Here is a 16,708-nt window from a genome sequence, read left to right on the forward strand (position 1 = left end):
ACTTCCATGTTGAGAGTTTACCTCTACTGTGGAGATGATTTCTCCTGGAAAAACTGGACTCTTAAGTTGCTTCTGACACCTTTCCGTGGATCTGTAGCTTTCATTTTGAATTGAACATGATTAAATCAATTTCTGTTTCACTAAGCTTTCCCTGCTGTCTCTCCTCTTACTCACTGTAGACCATTATTTTCACCTTATCTGTCAGGTCTGTGGCTCAGAGCACTTTTCTCCATCCTGGCCTTTCCCTCCAGCTTCAGTTCTGGACATTGTCATCCATTTCCTTGAATTCCTCCAAGTGCTTTGGTCTTGCCTCTGTGAGAGCATGATTCTGCCACACACTATGCTTGGGAATCAGGACAGGCAAAGAGGGAATAATTTTTTGGTATGACTTTCCTGTTGGAAATTATGTGTACAGATGTGGTAAATCAAACATGCTTGGTACAGTCCTACACAAATGGGATTGTACTAATATGAGATTATTTAAGATCTTCTTGATGTTTCATCCTGATGGACTGATCGAAAATGCATAAATCCATTTTCAGCCTTGTTGATAGACTGTAAAAAACTGAAGACTGGGTATTGAGATCATACTTTCCTTTAGAAATTACTGTAAACCCTAAGATTTTATTTACGACATAAAGCTGCATTGGCATATGAGTTTTAATGGTGACTGATAATTCTGTTAGCAACTCATTTGTAATTTACAGTTTTTGGCTGTTTTTGCAATAGCTTCACAGCATTATGTAGCAATGAAATGTAAAGGTGACACTTTGCCATTATTTCCCAAAGCTGTTGAACCCAGTGGGAGATTTTGTCTGAGAATCAATGGTGAAAAGTCAGGTTATTTAAACAGTCATTTAAAGTATTTAATCTTTAAAGTTTTTTTTTTTTATTTCACGAAAGATATGATTTGCAATGAAGAGAGAGTCATCTGTCCTGAGCTAGGTGAATTAAGGAATAAGCCAGCTACGCTATGGCTGTCATTCAAAGCCAATCATATAGGCTTTGCTAGCTTACTACAAAATTGGATGAGAATGTGTTAATTTGACGCCTTTTTAAAAAGAATGTAGATGTGGGGACAGTATGTCATGTTTGTAGGCCTTGGCCATTGAAATACTATTTTGGCATTTAAGGTTTGGTTCTCACAAATTCTTCTTGTAAGTTATTGAATAGAAGACTTGGAAATAACAAGATATAGTGGCTAAGTTCTGGGACCCAGGCTGGGGAAAGGTGGGTGCAACCAGCCCCTCAGGCTGCCCTAGAACAGAGCTCTGGACAAGGCACCCATCACTGGGGCATATCGGTTTCCTTGCTCTATGAAATGATCAGGACTATGCTGACCTCTGCTGTCAATGGCCTTTGAGTACCAGTGAGTAAAGTTGCTGGGTACAGGCTACCAATAGTAAAAGGATGTGTAAGGTCCCTAATAACCAGGTTTGGTTTTAATGGCACCTGCAAGCTGCCTTGACTGACTGACTGAAGTCTCTTTTTCTAATGAACAAACACCATTTATTACATGGGCTACTACTTACGTATAACTTCCCAAACGCTTGTAGAAAGGGTATCAGTCTCTCTGTTCCTTGCAGATCCCAGCACATTAAAGCTAAGTACAGGCACTGTAAAAAGCTATGTAATGACCCCTTAAAAAAACTACCCAAAGTCCAGTACATTTCCAGTGGCCCTGAGTTAGACTTTTCACTATAGACTACCTAGTCTTGCTAGATTTTTTTGTTTGCCACTTAAAACTGGACTTACTGTGTCTTGTTAGTGTTTCATACTAATATACCTCCAAATACTTCATTTAGTGGGCTTCCACGATAAGGATTGTCAAAGGACATGCTGAAAAGCAAACTAACTGAAATTAGTATTTTGGCAAGCCCTCCTCAGGCTGACATTCAAGCTGCCTGCCATTCTAGCTGTCCACAAATGTCTTGGAAATAAGAGAAAGGTAGTCATTGACATGGCTGCAAATCAATAAAGACTGAGCTTCTACACTTAGAAACACAGGTGAAAAGAATGAGCAGGTTAACCTGCTCAAAAAGTCTCTTTGCCTATTCACCCCTCCTTCACAAAAAGAATCAACAGGGTAGCTTTGAGAGACAGTCCTTAGATCACTAAATACATATGGGTGTTTTTCTGAGAAGTCTTTGAAGTGGAAATAGTATGTGTTAAGTAAATTGTAATTTAACTTCAAAGTAGATATTTGAGTTGATCCACTTTGGGTTGAGTTTTTACTGAAAAATAAATCTGTATTGATTATGTCAAGAAGGCCAGCCCAACAAACAAATCTCAAAACAGCTCCTTTGTCCCCTAGAACCAGAAAGAAAAAGAAATTTTTTGTCCGGACAATAATCTTCTATAAGTATTTTATATTCTGTTCACATTAGTGGTGTGGCAGGATATAGCATTACTCCTCAACAGCTATCATGCTGCAAACTGCTCAGGATCTCCTCCAGTTCTTGTGGGGCTCCTCACAGAAACTCCCATGACTCCTCTCTAGAACCAGTGGCACTGATACCATGAGAATTTTGATGAAAAATTGTGACCCGTGTGGCCTTGCCTTAGTCTTTATACACCAGTAAATGAAAAATTGTCATCCCTGTCACTTGAATACCATAAATGAAGTCATCAGACTGATCTTATTATGTTAAGATGTAACTGTACTTTCAGAAAGATGGTTTTAAATCTATGGGTGAGTAGCAGAAGTAATATCGAATCTCTTAAGATTGCTTGCTGAAAGGGATCTCATTGCTAGCCTCCTATAAGGTGGGGAACAATGCAAGAAAACACGGAGCATCTCCTGATAAACCTGATGCTCTTTACAGTGTCTTTTGTTGAGTTTCAGTTGCATTTTGGAAATGTGGGACACATTTTCTTTTCAGCAGGAAGTTTTAAAATAAATTTTGAACTTAACAAATGAACACAGAACAAAGAAAAGAGAATTATTTTGGCACAGAGGAGAAAACAAAGTGATATAAGCTGCATTTTAATTTCTTTCACCTTATGATGAGTAAATATACTTAGAATTTGTTTGTTTGTTTTCCAGAAAATGTCCTATACAAAAGAAGCAATAGGCAGGTGAGTATCAGGGTTTGCCTTGCGTTTTGTCTTTTAGTCTCTCTGCCTTGTCTTTTAGTCTCTCTGGAGACAACAACAGGGCTGAGTTGTGACATTTTGTAACATTTTCTTTCTTTTTCTTGTCAGCTTCTGCACTGACTGGTCATGTGGGTAAGTAATTTTCGTTTTTTAAAAGCTCCGGATTTGGTCCTTTCTCCAGTTGGAGTTGATTTGTGTACTGAAAATGAACATAATTCTCCTTTGTGTGAAACAGTATATAGAAAAGTGTGGTGGAGAAATCCTGTGGTTCTTGCATGTGAATCTCTGACCTAGCATGCTTGGCATGCTCAAAATATCCGAACTGATCTGGGGCTTGTACTTTTGCTTAAGTATGTCATTACCTTGTTGGCCGCCAGGCATGGACGCAGACTCTTTATCTGAAGAGGTTTAGTGGGTGAAATCTATTCTGAGAAAGAGGTGTGTCCATAGTTACTTGTGTTAGTATTCCAGTTATCCTGCACACTTTTCCCAAAGGCTTTAAGTTAGTCCTGGTCATCATCGCAAAAAGTAAAAAAGGGCAATGTTTTTGAAATGCTTTAAGAAGCCAAAACTGTTGAGAGATGCGATCTAAAACCAGGTACAAGAGAATTGGCGGCTTGGGCTCCTCATATTTTTAACAAGGCAGTAAAAATGAAAACTAGTCTGAGTTGTGGCTTCTTTTTACCAAAGCAAATCTGAACTTGACCTGTTATTATCATGTCTTTTTTTTGAACTTAAAAGAAAACCAATCCAAATTATTATTACTCCATTCCTACTCAGAATTTAATCTGTTCTTTTTAGGGCAATTCAAACCCAAACAGCCTAGTGCTGAACTCATCTGAAAAATTGGCAGGTTCAATTCCCTGCTTTTACATGCCACATAAAGGTGTGATAAATATGAGTAATTAATTTACCGAGAAGAGTAATTACTTAAAATAACCCACTTTCCCAAATTAGATATCCTCATAATGATTTCATGACCACAACATTGTTTATTAAATTTAATAACATGAGATGATAAGGGCAAAAGTGATTCCTGAGAGACTGGTGTGTCTCTGTCCTGTTGAGCTGAACACTCCTCTGATAAGGGTGCTCCCTGAAGCCTCCAGGTCAACTGGGTAGTGTACATTTGTTTGGAACTTTCTCTGTTGAGAATGCAACATTGATCTAACCTTTATATGCTTTTCTTTTCAAAAAGAGATTAACTAAAAAAAAAAACCCCGAACAAAACAAAACTTATCCTTGTAAGGATAGGACCCAGTCCTATTCTTTCTCGTTAGCAGCAGCCATTCTCTAAATAGACTGGTTCTTTACATAAATGGAACCACATCTTATTTATCAGAAAATGTGAATTCAGAGATACAGTTTGAATGTTGAAGACTCTGAAAAAATCAGTCTTTCTGAAGAAGCCTGAGTTTGAAAACCTGCTGTATCCCTCTAGGTGATCATTCAGGAAATCTAGAAAATGTAGAGATATGTGAGAGGAACTAGAGTCAGCACTAATTAATCTGGAGTCACTGCATGCACTGGGCTAAACAACTTAGCAATGTGAGGAGTCCAAAATTTTATCGAAAGGTGGATCAGAGTGGTTATTGTACTTGTAGAGAAGCCATCTTATCAAGTGCTTTATGACAGGCATTAAGGGGACTTCAGTAGACAACTGACAAACTCTACCCAACTATATTCACTGTCGGACTGTATTGCATCTCTTTCAAAGATACACTGCTTTTATCCCAGTATATATTACTTCAGATTGTTCATAGCTTTAGGATGGGATCTTTGTTGTCGCTGTCAGTTTAAACTTTGGTTTTACTGTATCTTTCCCCCTAAAAGTTGTTGTCTGTCTTCTGCTTGGATATGATACTGTTTTATAGCATTAAGAGTATGATACAAGACTGAAGCAGTGAGACAGAAAGAGATGTACTCTGGATAATGGAGCATCAGGAAGAAATTAATATAAATTATTTTGGCAATATTAAAAATTCCAAACTTTTTCTAATAGTGTTATGGACACATCCTTTAGCATCCGTGGTTTAAGATGTGAGGTTTGTAAGCCAGGGTCATATAAAATCAAAGCCATGATTTGCCATCATGGGTAGAAGATGTCTCATCTAACTTCAGACATCTTCCATCAAGAGGACTAAGTGAGCCATCTCAGTATTGCCCACAACCAACATTTGTTAATTCATGCAAAAATAAGCTAGGCCTCCCAGTGCACATCAGAATAAAATTAAGACCTTTTTGAAGTGTTTCGTAAGAAGTCAGAGTAGGTCCCAACCCACGATCATCGCAATCCTTAAGGCACAGTGTGGGAAATTCAGCATCATTTTCTTCCTGCACAGAAGGAGATGTTAGTGAGGTTCTGCATTTCCTGGGCAGTGCTGTCATCACCTGCTGCTGACCCACATGTGCAGAGAGAGGCTGGTCCAGAGCAGGGCAGTGTTGTGATTTGAACGTGGGTTTTGACACCCAGCTGTGCCACCTGTGTCAGAACCAGGAACTGTGCTGGTCTTGTGTCTCAAGGAATGGCAGGACTATCGTAAAACACCAACTTTGGGTATCTAGATGAGATGTTTAGGTGATGCTCCCACACTGTCAGGGAAGGACAGGCTTCTCCAGAGGATGTCTCAAAGCAGGGGTCTAACAGGAATGTTCTGACTTGTCTTCTGGTGAACTCCAGTTGCTCTGATGATTGTGCAGAAGCAGTGATTTCAGTTCAGAGGCCAAGCACGAGACATATTTCTCAGTCTGTTTTCCCACTGATGAGAACACAGGAAATTTTGCAGTAGCTTTGTTTTGTAAAGCATAGCCAAGGCACAAGAAACTAAAGGAGTATTTTCTTTTTATGAACTTTGACCAATCTAATTTTTTTACTGTGAAACAATTGTTCCTGTGAAACAATTTCTTAGTTTGGGGCTGATCTGGAATGCAAGACAGGCCTTTGATGTCTGTTGGTCATTTTAACTACACTACCTTTCTAGATGTGGTCCTACATCTGGGTCGGAGCAATCCCAGGCACAGCTACAGGTTGGGCAGAGAAGAGATTCAGAGCAGCCCTGCAGAGAAGGACTTGGGGGTGTTGGTCAATGAGAAAATGAACATGAGCCGGCTTCAGTGTGCGCTCGCAGCCCAGAAAGCCAACCGTATCCTGGGCTGCATCAACAGGAGCGTGACCAGCAGGTCGAAGGAGGTGATCCTGCCCCTCTACTCTGCTCTTGTGAGACCTCACCTGGAGTATTGTGTGCAGTTCTGGTGTCCTCAACATAAAAAGGACATGGAATTGTTGGAACAAGTCCAGAGGAGGGCCACGAGGATGATCAGGGGGCTGGAGCACCTCCTGTATGAAGATAGGGTGAGAAAGTTGTGTCTGTTCAGCCTGGAGAAGAGAAGGCTGCGTGGAGACCTCATAGCAGCCTTCCAGTATCTGAAGGGGGGCTATAAGGATGCTGGGGAGGGACTCTTCATTAGGGACTGTAGTGACAGGACAAGGGGTAATGGGTTAAAACTTAAACAGGGGAAGTTTAGATTGGATCTAAGGAAGAAATTCTTTACTGTGAGGCTGGTGAGGCACTGGAATGGGTTGCCTAGGGGAAGTTGTGAATGCTCCATCCCTGGTGGTGTTCAAGGCCAGGTTGGACAGAGCCTTGGGTGACATGGTTTAGTGTGAGGTGTCCCTTCCCATGGCAGGGGGATTGAAACTTGATTATCTTATGGTCCTTTCCAACCCTAACTATTCAATGATTCTATGATTCTGTGATTAAAGCAAAGCTGTGCTGAAAGCTATAAACAGCTGTAAAAATGAAGAATTGACTTAATTTAATACAGCTCATAATCCTACCTAGATATCAGTAGTGTGTCTCTATCTATCTGGAAAAATCTAGTTTCAGCTTGTTAAATGCTAGGATAGTTTTAGTGTAGACTATGGGAAGGTGGCTTCTACTTGTGTAATAGAGTTCCCAGAATAACTCACAATCTGGTATTGCTGCCAATTATGTAACAGCAGGATGAAAGTTTGTTGCTGTAAGGCTGCACACATTCACACAAGTTCAATGCTCAGGTAGCCTGGCCTTCAAAAGAGCTAAGGATTAAACTAAGTATCACTGAGGAGAAAACCTCAAAGAAAAAGTAATATATGGGAAATAATCCAGAGATGTGCATAGAGCAGCCTAGTGGACAGCAGAGTTTTGCCCCAGTTGAAAGTGTGAGAGAACTACATCAGCTAAAGACTTTTAATGATTGCTTTGTTCAGTAGGCCACTGGGACTGTGCATAATGAATTTTGCTCTCTTAACATTGGAGTATGTCTTATGACAATAGGACAGTCATTTTGCCTAACTGCTAGGAGATCAAAAGGCAGATCTTAAGAATAACTGAATGTGAATGATTTTCCGGCAAAGAACGGCCACATACCCAGATCAGCAAGTGTCTATGTGGAGTTCGACTTGAACCAAGGGACAACTAAAGGTGAAGGAGGATGGGAGTGAGGCACTGGGAGTGAGAATCCCAGCAAGATAAGAAGGAGCTGGAATTTACTGAGTTGCTAAATTGAGGACTGTTGGAAAACTTTGAAGGTCAGGTTCTCACACCTGTGCTTAACCAATTATATGTTAGTTGTTAAGGGCCTTAAAGATATGTATCCAACCACAATGGGCCAAGTTAGTGTAAACAACTTTAAGAAATAGTATATAAAGAGTTAGTTTTCTATAATAAATGGCTTTTGTCTGATCACATTGATCTCCAACTGAGTCCATTCCATGACAACTGAAGGCAAAGGAGTAGCACAAAATTGCTGCAGTAGAAAACTAAGAGCTTTATTTTGCAATATGAGCATTAAAACAATAATGTTTAAGAAAAATAAATGCTTGACATAGCAAATTAGACTTTAGGACATTGAGATTGATAAACAGTGGTTATCAGTCACTGATAAACTGATGGATGTCCAGAGCATCCAGTACAAGTCTGAGGCTGTTAACTCCTTCAAGCACAGAGCTGGGGTTGTGTTGAACCTTAAGAAGCAATGTATAGTAAAATGTAATTAATACCTGTAATGGTTTAAGCCCAGGCCGTAAATCAGAACCACGCAGTCCACTTCCCCCCCCACCTTTCTTCCCTCCGCTTCTGGAAGGACAGGGAGGAGAATCAAAAGAATGCAGCTTCCACGGGTTGAGATAAGAACAGTTTAATAACTAAGGTATAACACAAATCACTACTGCTACCACTAATAGTAATAATGATAAAGGAAAATAACAAGGAAGAGAATACAACTGCTCACCAACCGGTATCTCGCCCCCACCCCACAGTGATCCAGCCCTTCCGGGCCCTCTCCATTCTACATCCTGGGCATGATGTGCTATGGTATGGAATACCTCTTTGGCTAGTTTGGGTCAGGTGTCCTGTCCCTGCTTCCTCCCGGCTTCTCCTCCTCCCTGGCAGAGCATGAGACTCACAAAGTCCTTGGTCAGGGTAAACATTCTGACCCACAACTGAAAACATCGGCTTTATCAGTATTATTCCCAGGTCGAAAGTCAAAACACAGCACTGCACCAGTAGAAAAAATGACGGCTACTGCTAAACCAGGACAATACCTTAATAAAATTTCATTGCAGGAGTGAAATGGTATCACTGGTGCCCCATTTAACAGATTTAGAGTGTTATTTCTCCTTAATAACACAGTATGGCTGCACATAAAGAACTTGTTTAAGCTGTACAGTTGCCTATGAGTCAATGGGACTGTATATGCTTTGGAGAACTGGAACCTTCCTGACATGACTGATGTCACAGAGAAATACATACCATGGAGTTTGAAAAGGGGGAATATAGGCTGCATTTGTCAGCTGTGTTTGCAGTGTTAATGCATATAGGCTGTCTGTAAGCACTCTTTGCTTTAGATCGACTTCTAAGGCCCTTATGGGCCTTGTCTTATGCCTGCCTAGATCCTGGTGTCTAAGAGAGCTGTGTGTTCTGAAAACTGTTGTTTCTGCCATGGAAACATGGTGCAGTGTTGTTTGTTCTGCTGCTTAGACATCTGCTTGTGCATATTCCTTCCTGCCTCTCCATACATTTGTGTGTTTTTATATATGAGCTTATTGCTCAGTCAAGGTGGTCCAGGGCATCACTCACGCAGGTAGGACAACAGAAACTACATTTTGCATGTATGTGTCTCAAAACCACAGTAAGCTTTTGCTGGAATATAGTCCTTCCACCTGGAGTGTCTTGCTCATGTAGCTATACTCAAAAATAAAGCCTGGCCCTTATTAATCTTGTATTTCCCCTTATATTTTACTTGGTGAGACTGAAAGGGAATTTGAATCTGTGTTTACCATGAGAAGCAGTATGTTCAGACAAATCAGTATATACATTGTCACATACATTTTGAGTTACTTCTTTAGAGATACCTCGTACTTGTTCAGGAGATTAATGAAGTGGGTATTTGAAAAATTAAAATGTTAAGGAGAAGAAGAAATGACGTGGTTTAAGCCAGTTGGCAAGTCAGCCACGCAGTTTCTACTCCCCCCCACCCCCTCCCCCAGAGGGATGGGGAGGAGAATCGAAAGAATGTAACTCTCACGGGTTGAGATAAGAACAGTCCAGTAACTAAGGTTTAACACAAATCACTACTGCTACCACCAATAATAATAATGATAAGAGAAATAACAAGGGAAGAGAATACGATACCACCCGCCGGAAATGAGCCCGACAGAGAAGAGGACGTGCCCTTCCGGGGAACTCCCAGTTACACCCCTGGGCATGATGTGCTGTGGTATGGAATACTTCTTTGGCTAGCTTGGGTCAGGTGTCCTGCCCCTGACTCACAAAGTCCTTGATCAGGGTAAACATTCTGACCAGCAACTGAAAACATCAGCTTTATCAGTATTATTCCCAGGCCAAAAGTCAAAACCACAGCGCTGTACCAGCTACTAAGAAGGAGAAAAAGTGACTGCTGCTGCTGAACCCAGGACAGTATCCACCCCTTATTCCATACCATTCACGTCATGCTCAGATCCCACATTTTCAATATACCCTCACTCTCATCTCAGTGCACTGTTATCCTAGTGCATGGACCAATTCCTATAAAGCTGCTGAGTCCATTCGGTCCATGATGTTGAGCTCCATCTCTTGTAACAGTCTTTCAGGGCAGGAGAGGCTGTGTGCAGTGATGGATCATTGCCTGCTGATGCTGATCATTCCTTCACTGTAGAACTCGTCTGGTTCTATCAAAGTTCACTCTCTGTTGGGATGATGGTCGGAGGGAAGTCAGGGCCAGTCGCTGGTGCCCTGCAGACTTCTAGTTGATGGGCTATAAAAGTATTACATAGCAGGCAATAGCATACAATTGAGTTCATTGGCTGTTTTCCCCTAAAATCAAATCCCCTTGAGGTATACATCAGACTTCCTCATCTTTCAGCATTACCCACCAAGTATATCCGGGTCCCTGAGCAAAAGCAATACCACCAGCGGGTTTGCCTTTACCTGAAGCAGGAATAACCCAGGCTGTCTTCCCCAGCAAATTCTTCATGTGCACCACGGGAACTTTGTCCCCCTCTAAAATATGTAAAAGTTCTGACTGGGCTGGGCCAGCTCTGTTGGCAGATCCTCTGGTGTTGACCAGGATGACAACACACCTCATTTAAGTGTTTTACTAATTCTTCTGGATTTTGCACTTGTTTGGTGGTGAAATTCCAAAGCACTGGAGGGGCCCACTGACCTAGATACTTGCCCATACTATCTCCCACACCCTGCCATTCATGGCTTTCCAGCCTCGGGAAAAATCTCTTGGTCCCCCTATATCATTGTCTAACCCCAGACAAGACCCAAACCTGACTCTGCTTAACTTTCGAGATCTGACAAAATGGTCGTGGGTAAAACACACTCTGTGTGCCAACATGGTGATCCCCATCGCAATCAGCAAACAGGTCTCAACAATATTAAAAGGCCATTCAAAAACTTTAAAACTCTCAAACAATTTTGTAAACAGTCTGGGAGGGGCACTGGGAGGGTAAGAGAATGTCTCCTTCATAGGTTGACCACCCAGGAAGGAGAAAAAAGATGTGTAAATGCTAAGCACTTGTATTATATACTTTCCAAAGTATAAAGGTGGTGACCACACTGGGAACATAAGCCAGATCAGTTTCATGATCAATGATTCTATCATATTACAAGTCATTACCATAAAATACAATGAGACAATAGCCTTAGCCCAAGCCCCACACTGGAAAAACACTAACACAGCAAATACCGGCTCTAAGGAAGCTACAGCATATTGAAACTGTGAGATCAAAACCAACAACTTTGAGAGCCAATAAATCAGCATTGTGATGAGTGACTATTAATCCAAAACACTGAATGCTTATCACAAATACGATTAGACACACTCCGGTCAGATCTGTCGTTGTCTCAACCCTTCGTGCCCCATGTTGGGCGCCAAAAAGAACTGTCATGGTTTAAGCCAGTTGGCAAGTCAGCCACGCAGTTTCTACTCCCCCCCTCCCCGACCCCGGAGGGATGGGGAGGAGAATCAAAAGAATGTAACTCCCACGGGTTGAGATAAAAACAGTCCAGTAACTAAGGTTTAACACAAATCACTACTGCTACCACCAATAATAATAATGATAAGAGAAATAACAAGGGAAGAGAATACGATACCACCCGCCGGAAATGAGCCCAACAGAGAAGAGGACGTGCCCTTCCGGGGAACTCCCAGTTACATCCCCGAGCATGACGTGCTGTGGTATGGAATACCTCTTTGGCTAGTTTGGGTCAGGTGTCCTGTCTCTGCTTCCTCCTGGCTTCTCCTCCTCCCTGGCAGAGCATGAGACTCACAAAGCCCTTGGTCAGAGTAAACATTCTGACCAGCAACTGAAAACATCAGCTTTATCAGTATTATTCCCAGGCCGAAAGTCAAAACCACAGCGCTGCACCAGCTACTAAGAAGGAGAAAAAGTGACTGCTGCTGCTGAACCCAGGACAAGAAGGCAGAAATAAATGGATGCAAAAAGAAAGCAAACCCCACTGTTCTGGTAAAGCAATGAAATAACAACGTTGTTCATAAAGTGAGGTTGATTATAGCACAGATTCTTAAACCAGTATTTTTATCCTCCTGAGAAAAAGTGATAACTGTTAATGTGATCAAATTTGGTACTGACTGCTCTTGCTTCGTTAGATTGATTAGGGTTTTATGAGGTATTATTTAAGCCTTTGGCTTTTAATTTTCAGCCAGTTATAATCTGGAATCAGAAAATTGGTTAGCTCTGGGAGGCATGTATTTAAAAGCCTCTTGGTGCCAGTGACAGTATATTATCTGGCCCTGGCAAAGACCATGGCCTGTTCCTGGTTGAGGTGTGATGGGTAAATGACAGCAGCCTTCTTCTCACCTTGCTCTTCAGCATCCCCATGGTGGCCGCATGGCCATATAGTTGCTACCATACAGCTTACCCAGTGCCTAAGCTGGCGTTACAAACTGAAGTGCCCTGTTGGAGAGCTGCCACTCATTTGGGCTGGTGACAGAGAGTCCTTTGGGATCTCTGAAACTTAGAGAATTTTATTTCAATGCGTCTATAGCTAGTTATCTAATCTAGAAGTAGAACTCCACTCCAGAAAGCTAATTTCAGGCTTTTCCATTTTCAAACTGCTCCTTGTTTGTAAGTGTGATTTATGCCATAGCATTCTCTCTGGTTTTTCTTGTCTGCTTTGATGATTTTTCCTCAAAGAACTCAAGCAACTTAGAAGTGATCTGTGTGCAGGCACCGAGGGGCTGCAGCAGGGGGCTCTTCTGAGGAGAGGCTGGGGCTGCCCTGAGCTGGGCAGACCCAACCAACCGACCCGCTGCAGGGCACAGCTGAGCCCTGCAGTCATGGAGGCAGGACCTCAGGAAAGCGTGTGTAAGGAAGGGCAAAAACACTGCATGAGGAGAGGAGCAGGGAACAGAAAGAATGAGAATGGCAGCACAGGGAGCACCGAAGTCCCAGGCAGAGGACAAAGAGGTGCTCCATGGCAGAGCAGGTGTTCCCTGCAGACCAGAAGGGCTCACCCGGGAGCAGGAAGACATTTTTGTGCAGGACCTGCTGACCTGCTGACCTGCAGAGGAGTCAGGAGCGAAGCTGAGCCTGGGAAAGGGTGAGGAGAGGTGGTGCTGCAAGGTTTGTCTGTTTCCCACTACCCAAACCTATTTAGATGCACAATAAATTCATTTTCCTCAAGGTGAGGATGTTTTGCCAATGGAGGTAATTGGTAAGCAATCTTCCTGTCTTTATCTAGACCCAGTATCTTTTTTATCCTATTTTCTCCCATCCTATAGAGAAGGGGGAGACATTTGGTTCTTACCCTGTGGCTACCCCGCCACAGAGCTGAGTGCTCAATTCAGTTGCTCAGGTAGTCACTGAAGTCCTTTTGAGATGCCCCAAGTTACACCACACATTTGCAGAAGTCTGGTGGAGGCGACATGGGATACATGGGCACCCTGTACCTGCTGGAGCAGCAGCTGAGGTCAGGAGTGCCTGGAGGACCCTCCAAGTGTACCAGGCACTCACCTGTGGGCAGCTGGACTGAGTCCTGTGAGTCTCAGGTTGAACTCAGAGCCTGCCACAGCAAGTTCCTCACTGTCCCTTCTAAAGAAAAGGCTTAGCTCATGTTTATATATGTGTTTGAGCACTTCAGCTGATCAGAACATTACAAATCCTGTAGCAGAGCTGTTTCACTGCACATCACTTTGCTTTTGTTTTGTGTTTTTATTCTGACCTTAGTTATGTGAAACAGTTTGTAATAAGTAAAATCCCAGGTTGTTTCACCTCTCCTGAAAAGTAGAATCATATTTGCTTCTGAATAATCATTAACCATGATGCACTAAAATGCTTTATTTACTGATGTCATTTGGTGAGACTCTGGTATAGATGTAATCTGTTGAAGTTGGTAAGAGTAATGCATCCTTGGAGTTAGGTGAATTTAACTGGAAAATATTTCATCTGACAAATTAATAATTAAGCAATAGTATTTATTTCAGTTCTAAGATGGTGAATGTGTAAGGAAATTAAATCCCTCCAGAATATAGCCAGAACTGGTTTAATGTAGGGTTTTGTTGTGTTGGTTTTGTTTGCTTATTTGTTTTGGTTTTTTTTTTAGCAGAAAGAAGTTGATGCTTTTCGTATGAGTTTCTTGTGACTTTATACATGTGACAGCAATGGCAGAGAGAATAAGAGATGAAATCTTGTCTAAATTGTACTTGCTAGTAATATTTGGCTTCCCAGTTTTGAAAATCATTCCAAGATTTACTGAGTTTGCCAAAGAATCTGTAGAGAGTTACTTTACACTGTGCTGACTTAAAAGATGTACTGGTGTCCACAAGATGGAAGCAGACACAAGTAACTATACGTTTCAAAGGTTGCATAGAGCTCATTGAGTTGTTCAAGAAAATACATGAAGGTGCTGTTTAAACTCTTGATCCTGCTAGGATGGGTGAGAAGTTTCTTGGCTCAAATAGAAAATTCATCAAATTTGTCTTCAGGTCTGTTTATTGGCAAGCGTTATGTGTCTGTGAGAGGCAGGGGGAGAAACTGGTTTTGAGATGTTAACTCCGTGAAGCTATCATATGTTTGATCATATACTTGTGCCCCAGTATCTTTAGCACGTAACTTTGGATCTGGTTGTCTGGCTGGTTCTGGAAACATCTGGGTTTTGCAGTGATATAGAGTCTGATAATACAGCCTGAAGGAGAAAAAATATCCATCAACTTTCAGTGGAGTTTTTCTTGAGCACACACTGCAAGACCTGTAATCTAGTATGTGAATCAAAACCTCAAACCTGGCAAGGCTGGGAACCATGGCTCACACGGTACCAGTGCTTGCGTATGTATTGCAGTGAAGATTCCTTGCTGCAGTGCTTATTTTATGGCACAAGTACAACAACTAAAAAAAAAAGGAGTTCCATTAGAAGTGAGAGAAATATCTCAGTGCAGTGAATTTCAGTGATTTCTTGAAGTCTGAAATGAAGTTTCTGTTCAACACTTAAACTTACAATCTTACAGATTGGGGTGTATATATTAAAAATATGGCAAACTTGAAAAAAACATTTTTTCTTCATTCAGGAAAGACTTGTTTCTGTCAGAGCATGCCTCCCACTCTTGGTAACTCAACAGTTGCTCAGGGCTTACAGAATTGGCACCAATGAGCTTGGGTTTACTGTAAGAGCTATGTCAAAGCTGTTAGTTTTTCTTCAGGCTGACAGTCTTCATCTGATTTTTATCTGAAATGGTTTTTTTTTCACATTTGGCCTAGAGTTGTGTTATGTGTGTGTGAATGCAATAATTGGATTGGGAAACTGATGCCTTTTGAAGATTTCTAAATAAGCAGAGTAAAAGTCATAATGAAGAGAACCCATCTTCTTGCAGTGATTTCAGTACAGTTATGATGGTTTAGTGCACTGGAGAGTATTTTAAAGACTGAGCATTTTATAGCACATTAGAGGTTATCTTTGTATTTTATCTCTGGTCTTTGCATTTGATCCCTTTACAGACCTGCAAGAGGCGAAACGTATTTTTGGGTGGGATTCCAGGTCAGTTGGAATATAAGGTGGTTAGCAACCCACAGAGGCACACTGTTGAGTGATGCAAGTGACCCAATATCTAAGTTGCAAAACAGGACTGAAATATTGCAAAGTCTAATTTTTATGAGGTTATCAGCAAAGTAGTACCGTAACAAATTTCTTCTGCAAATGTGCTTTTGTGAGTGGCAGCAGAATCACAGATAATTCAAAACCTAATAAATCCATCTCAGCATGTCCAAACTTCAATTTCTGATTGTATTTTTCTTTAGCAGTAGTGGGACCCCAACTCCAGCTTCGGATGCTGATGTTACTACACTGAGAGGTCAGTTTTTACGTAACTCCTGTCAAGGCTGATTCAGAATTACTAGAAAATCGAGAAATTCAGTTGAGTTTGGATTTCAGAAAGAGCTGTAAATTTCTGCATCTCAGATAATGCTGTTTGTGATATGGAGATCAAGTTATATGCTGAAATTATTTTGTTATTGTATGAATTATAAAAATCCTACTTGAGAAATTAGTTCTGTGAACTTTCTACTGCATTTAACTGCATGTTCCCCAAAATACATCTGTTTGGAGAGAACACTAGCATTTTATTCCAATTAGTGTATTTGATACTTTTCCTCAGACTCTTCAGGTGTTGCCTGTGTTGTTTCTGTCATGATGATGGGAATAGGAATCCAATTTTACTGTTGGGTTATGCCTGCTGAGCTGCTTCTGTGTGTATATACAGGTACATGAGTATAAAAACGAACCAACCAAAATAATACTGTTTTCTTTCAAACTCAGATGCAGCTGCCAATGTTTCTCCCCCTCATGAGATCTCTGTTGAAAGTCTTGTGGCTGGTGCCATTCATGAGATCGAAGATGCAGACACTAATGTGAGTGGCTTGTTTTGAGTTTTTTTTTTGGTTCAGCATTCTGTTGCCTTTCCTAAATAATACTGTTTGTGGTTATTTGCATTTCCTACTTAAAGGTGTTCTTAGCATAGTGTGTTAACACAGGTTAAGATTTCATAAAAGAAGGGCATGAACTTCAGAAAGTTTTGAAATAATTTCCTGGATAGGTATTTTTCCTTTGCA

General features: G+C 41.3%; 1 protein-coding gene across 1 annotated transcript in view; it reads left to right on the plus strand.

Moving 5' to 3' along the window:
• IMPG2 (interphotoreceptor matrix proteoglycan 2) overlaps positions 1-16,708 on the plus strand; it is a gene marked incomplete at its 3' end in the record, with an annotated part of 61,899 nt that overhangs the window by 15,851 nt on the left and 29,340 nt on the right. The window contains exons 4-7 of the mRNA XM_080612300.1: positions 3,047-3,078; positions 3,205-3,228; positions 15,905-15,951; positions 16,416-16,507. Coding sequence (XP_080468426.1) covers positions 3,047-3,078; positions 3,205-3,228; positions 15,905-15,951; positions 16,416-16,507 — 195 coding nt within the window. The remainder of the gene's footprint in view (positions 1-3,046; positions 3,079-3,204; positions 3,229-15,904; positions 15,952-16,415; positions 16,508-16,708) is intronic.

The sequence above is a fragment of the Psittacula echo genome, assembly GCF_963264785.1.
Source record: "Psittacula echo genome assembly, chromosome: 3".
Taxonomy (NCBI): domain Eukaryota; kingdom Metazoa; phylum Chordata; class Aves; order Psittaciformes; family Psittacidae; genus Psittacula; species Psittacula echo.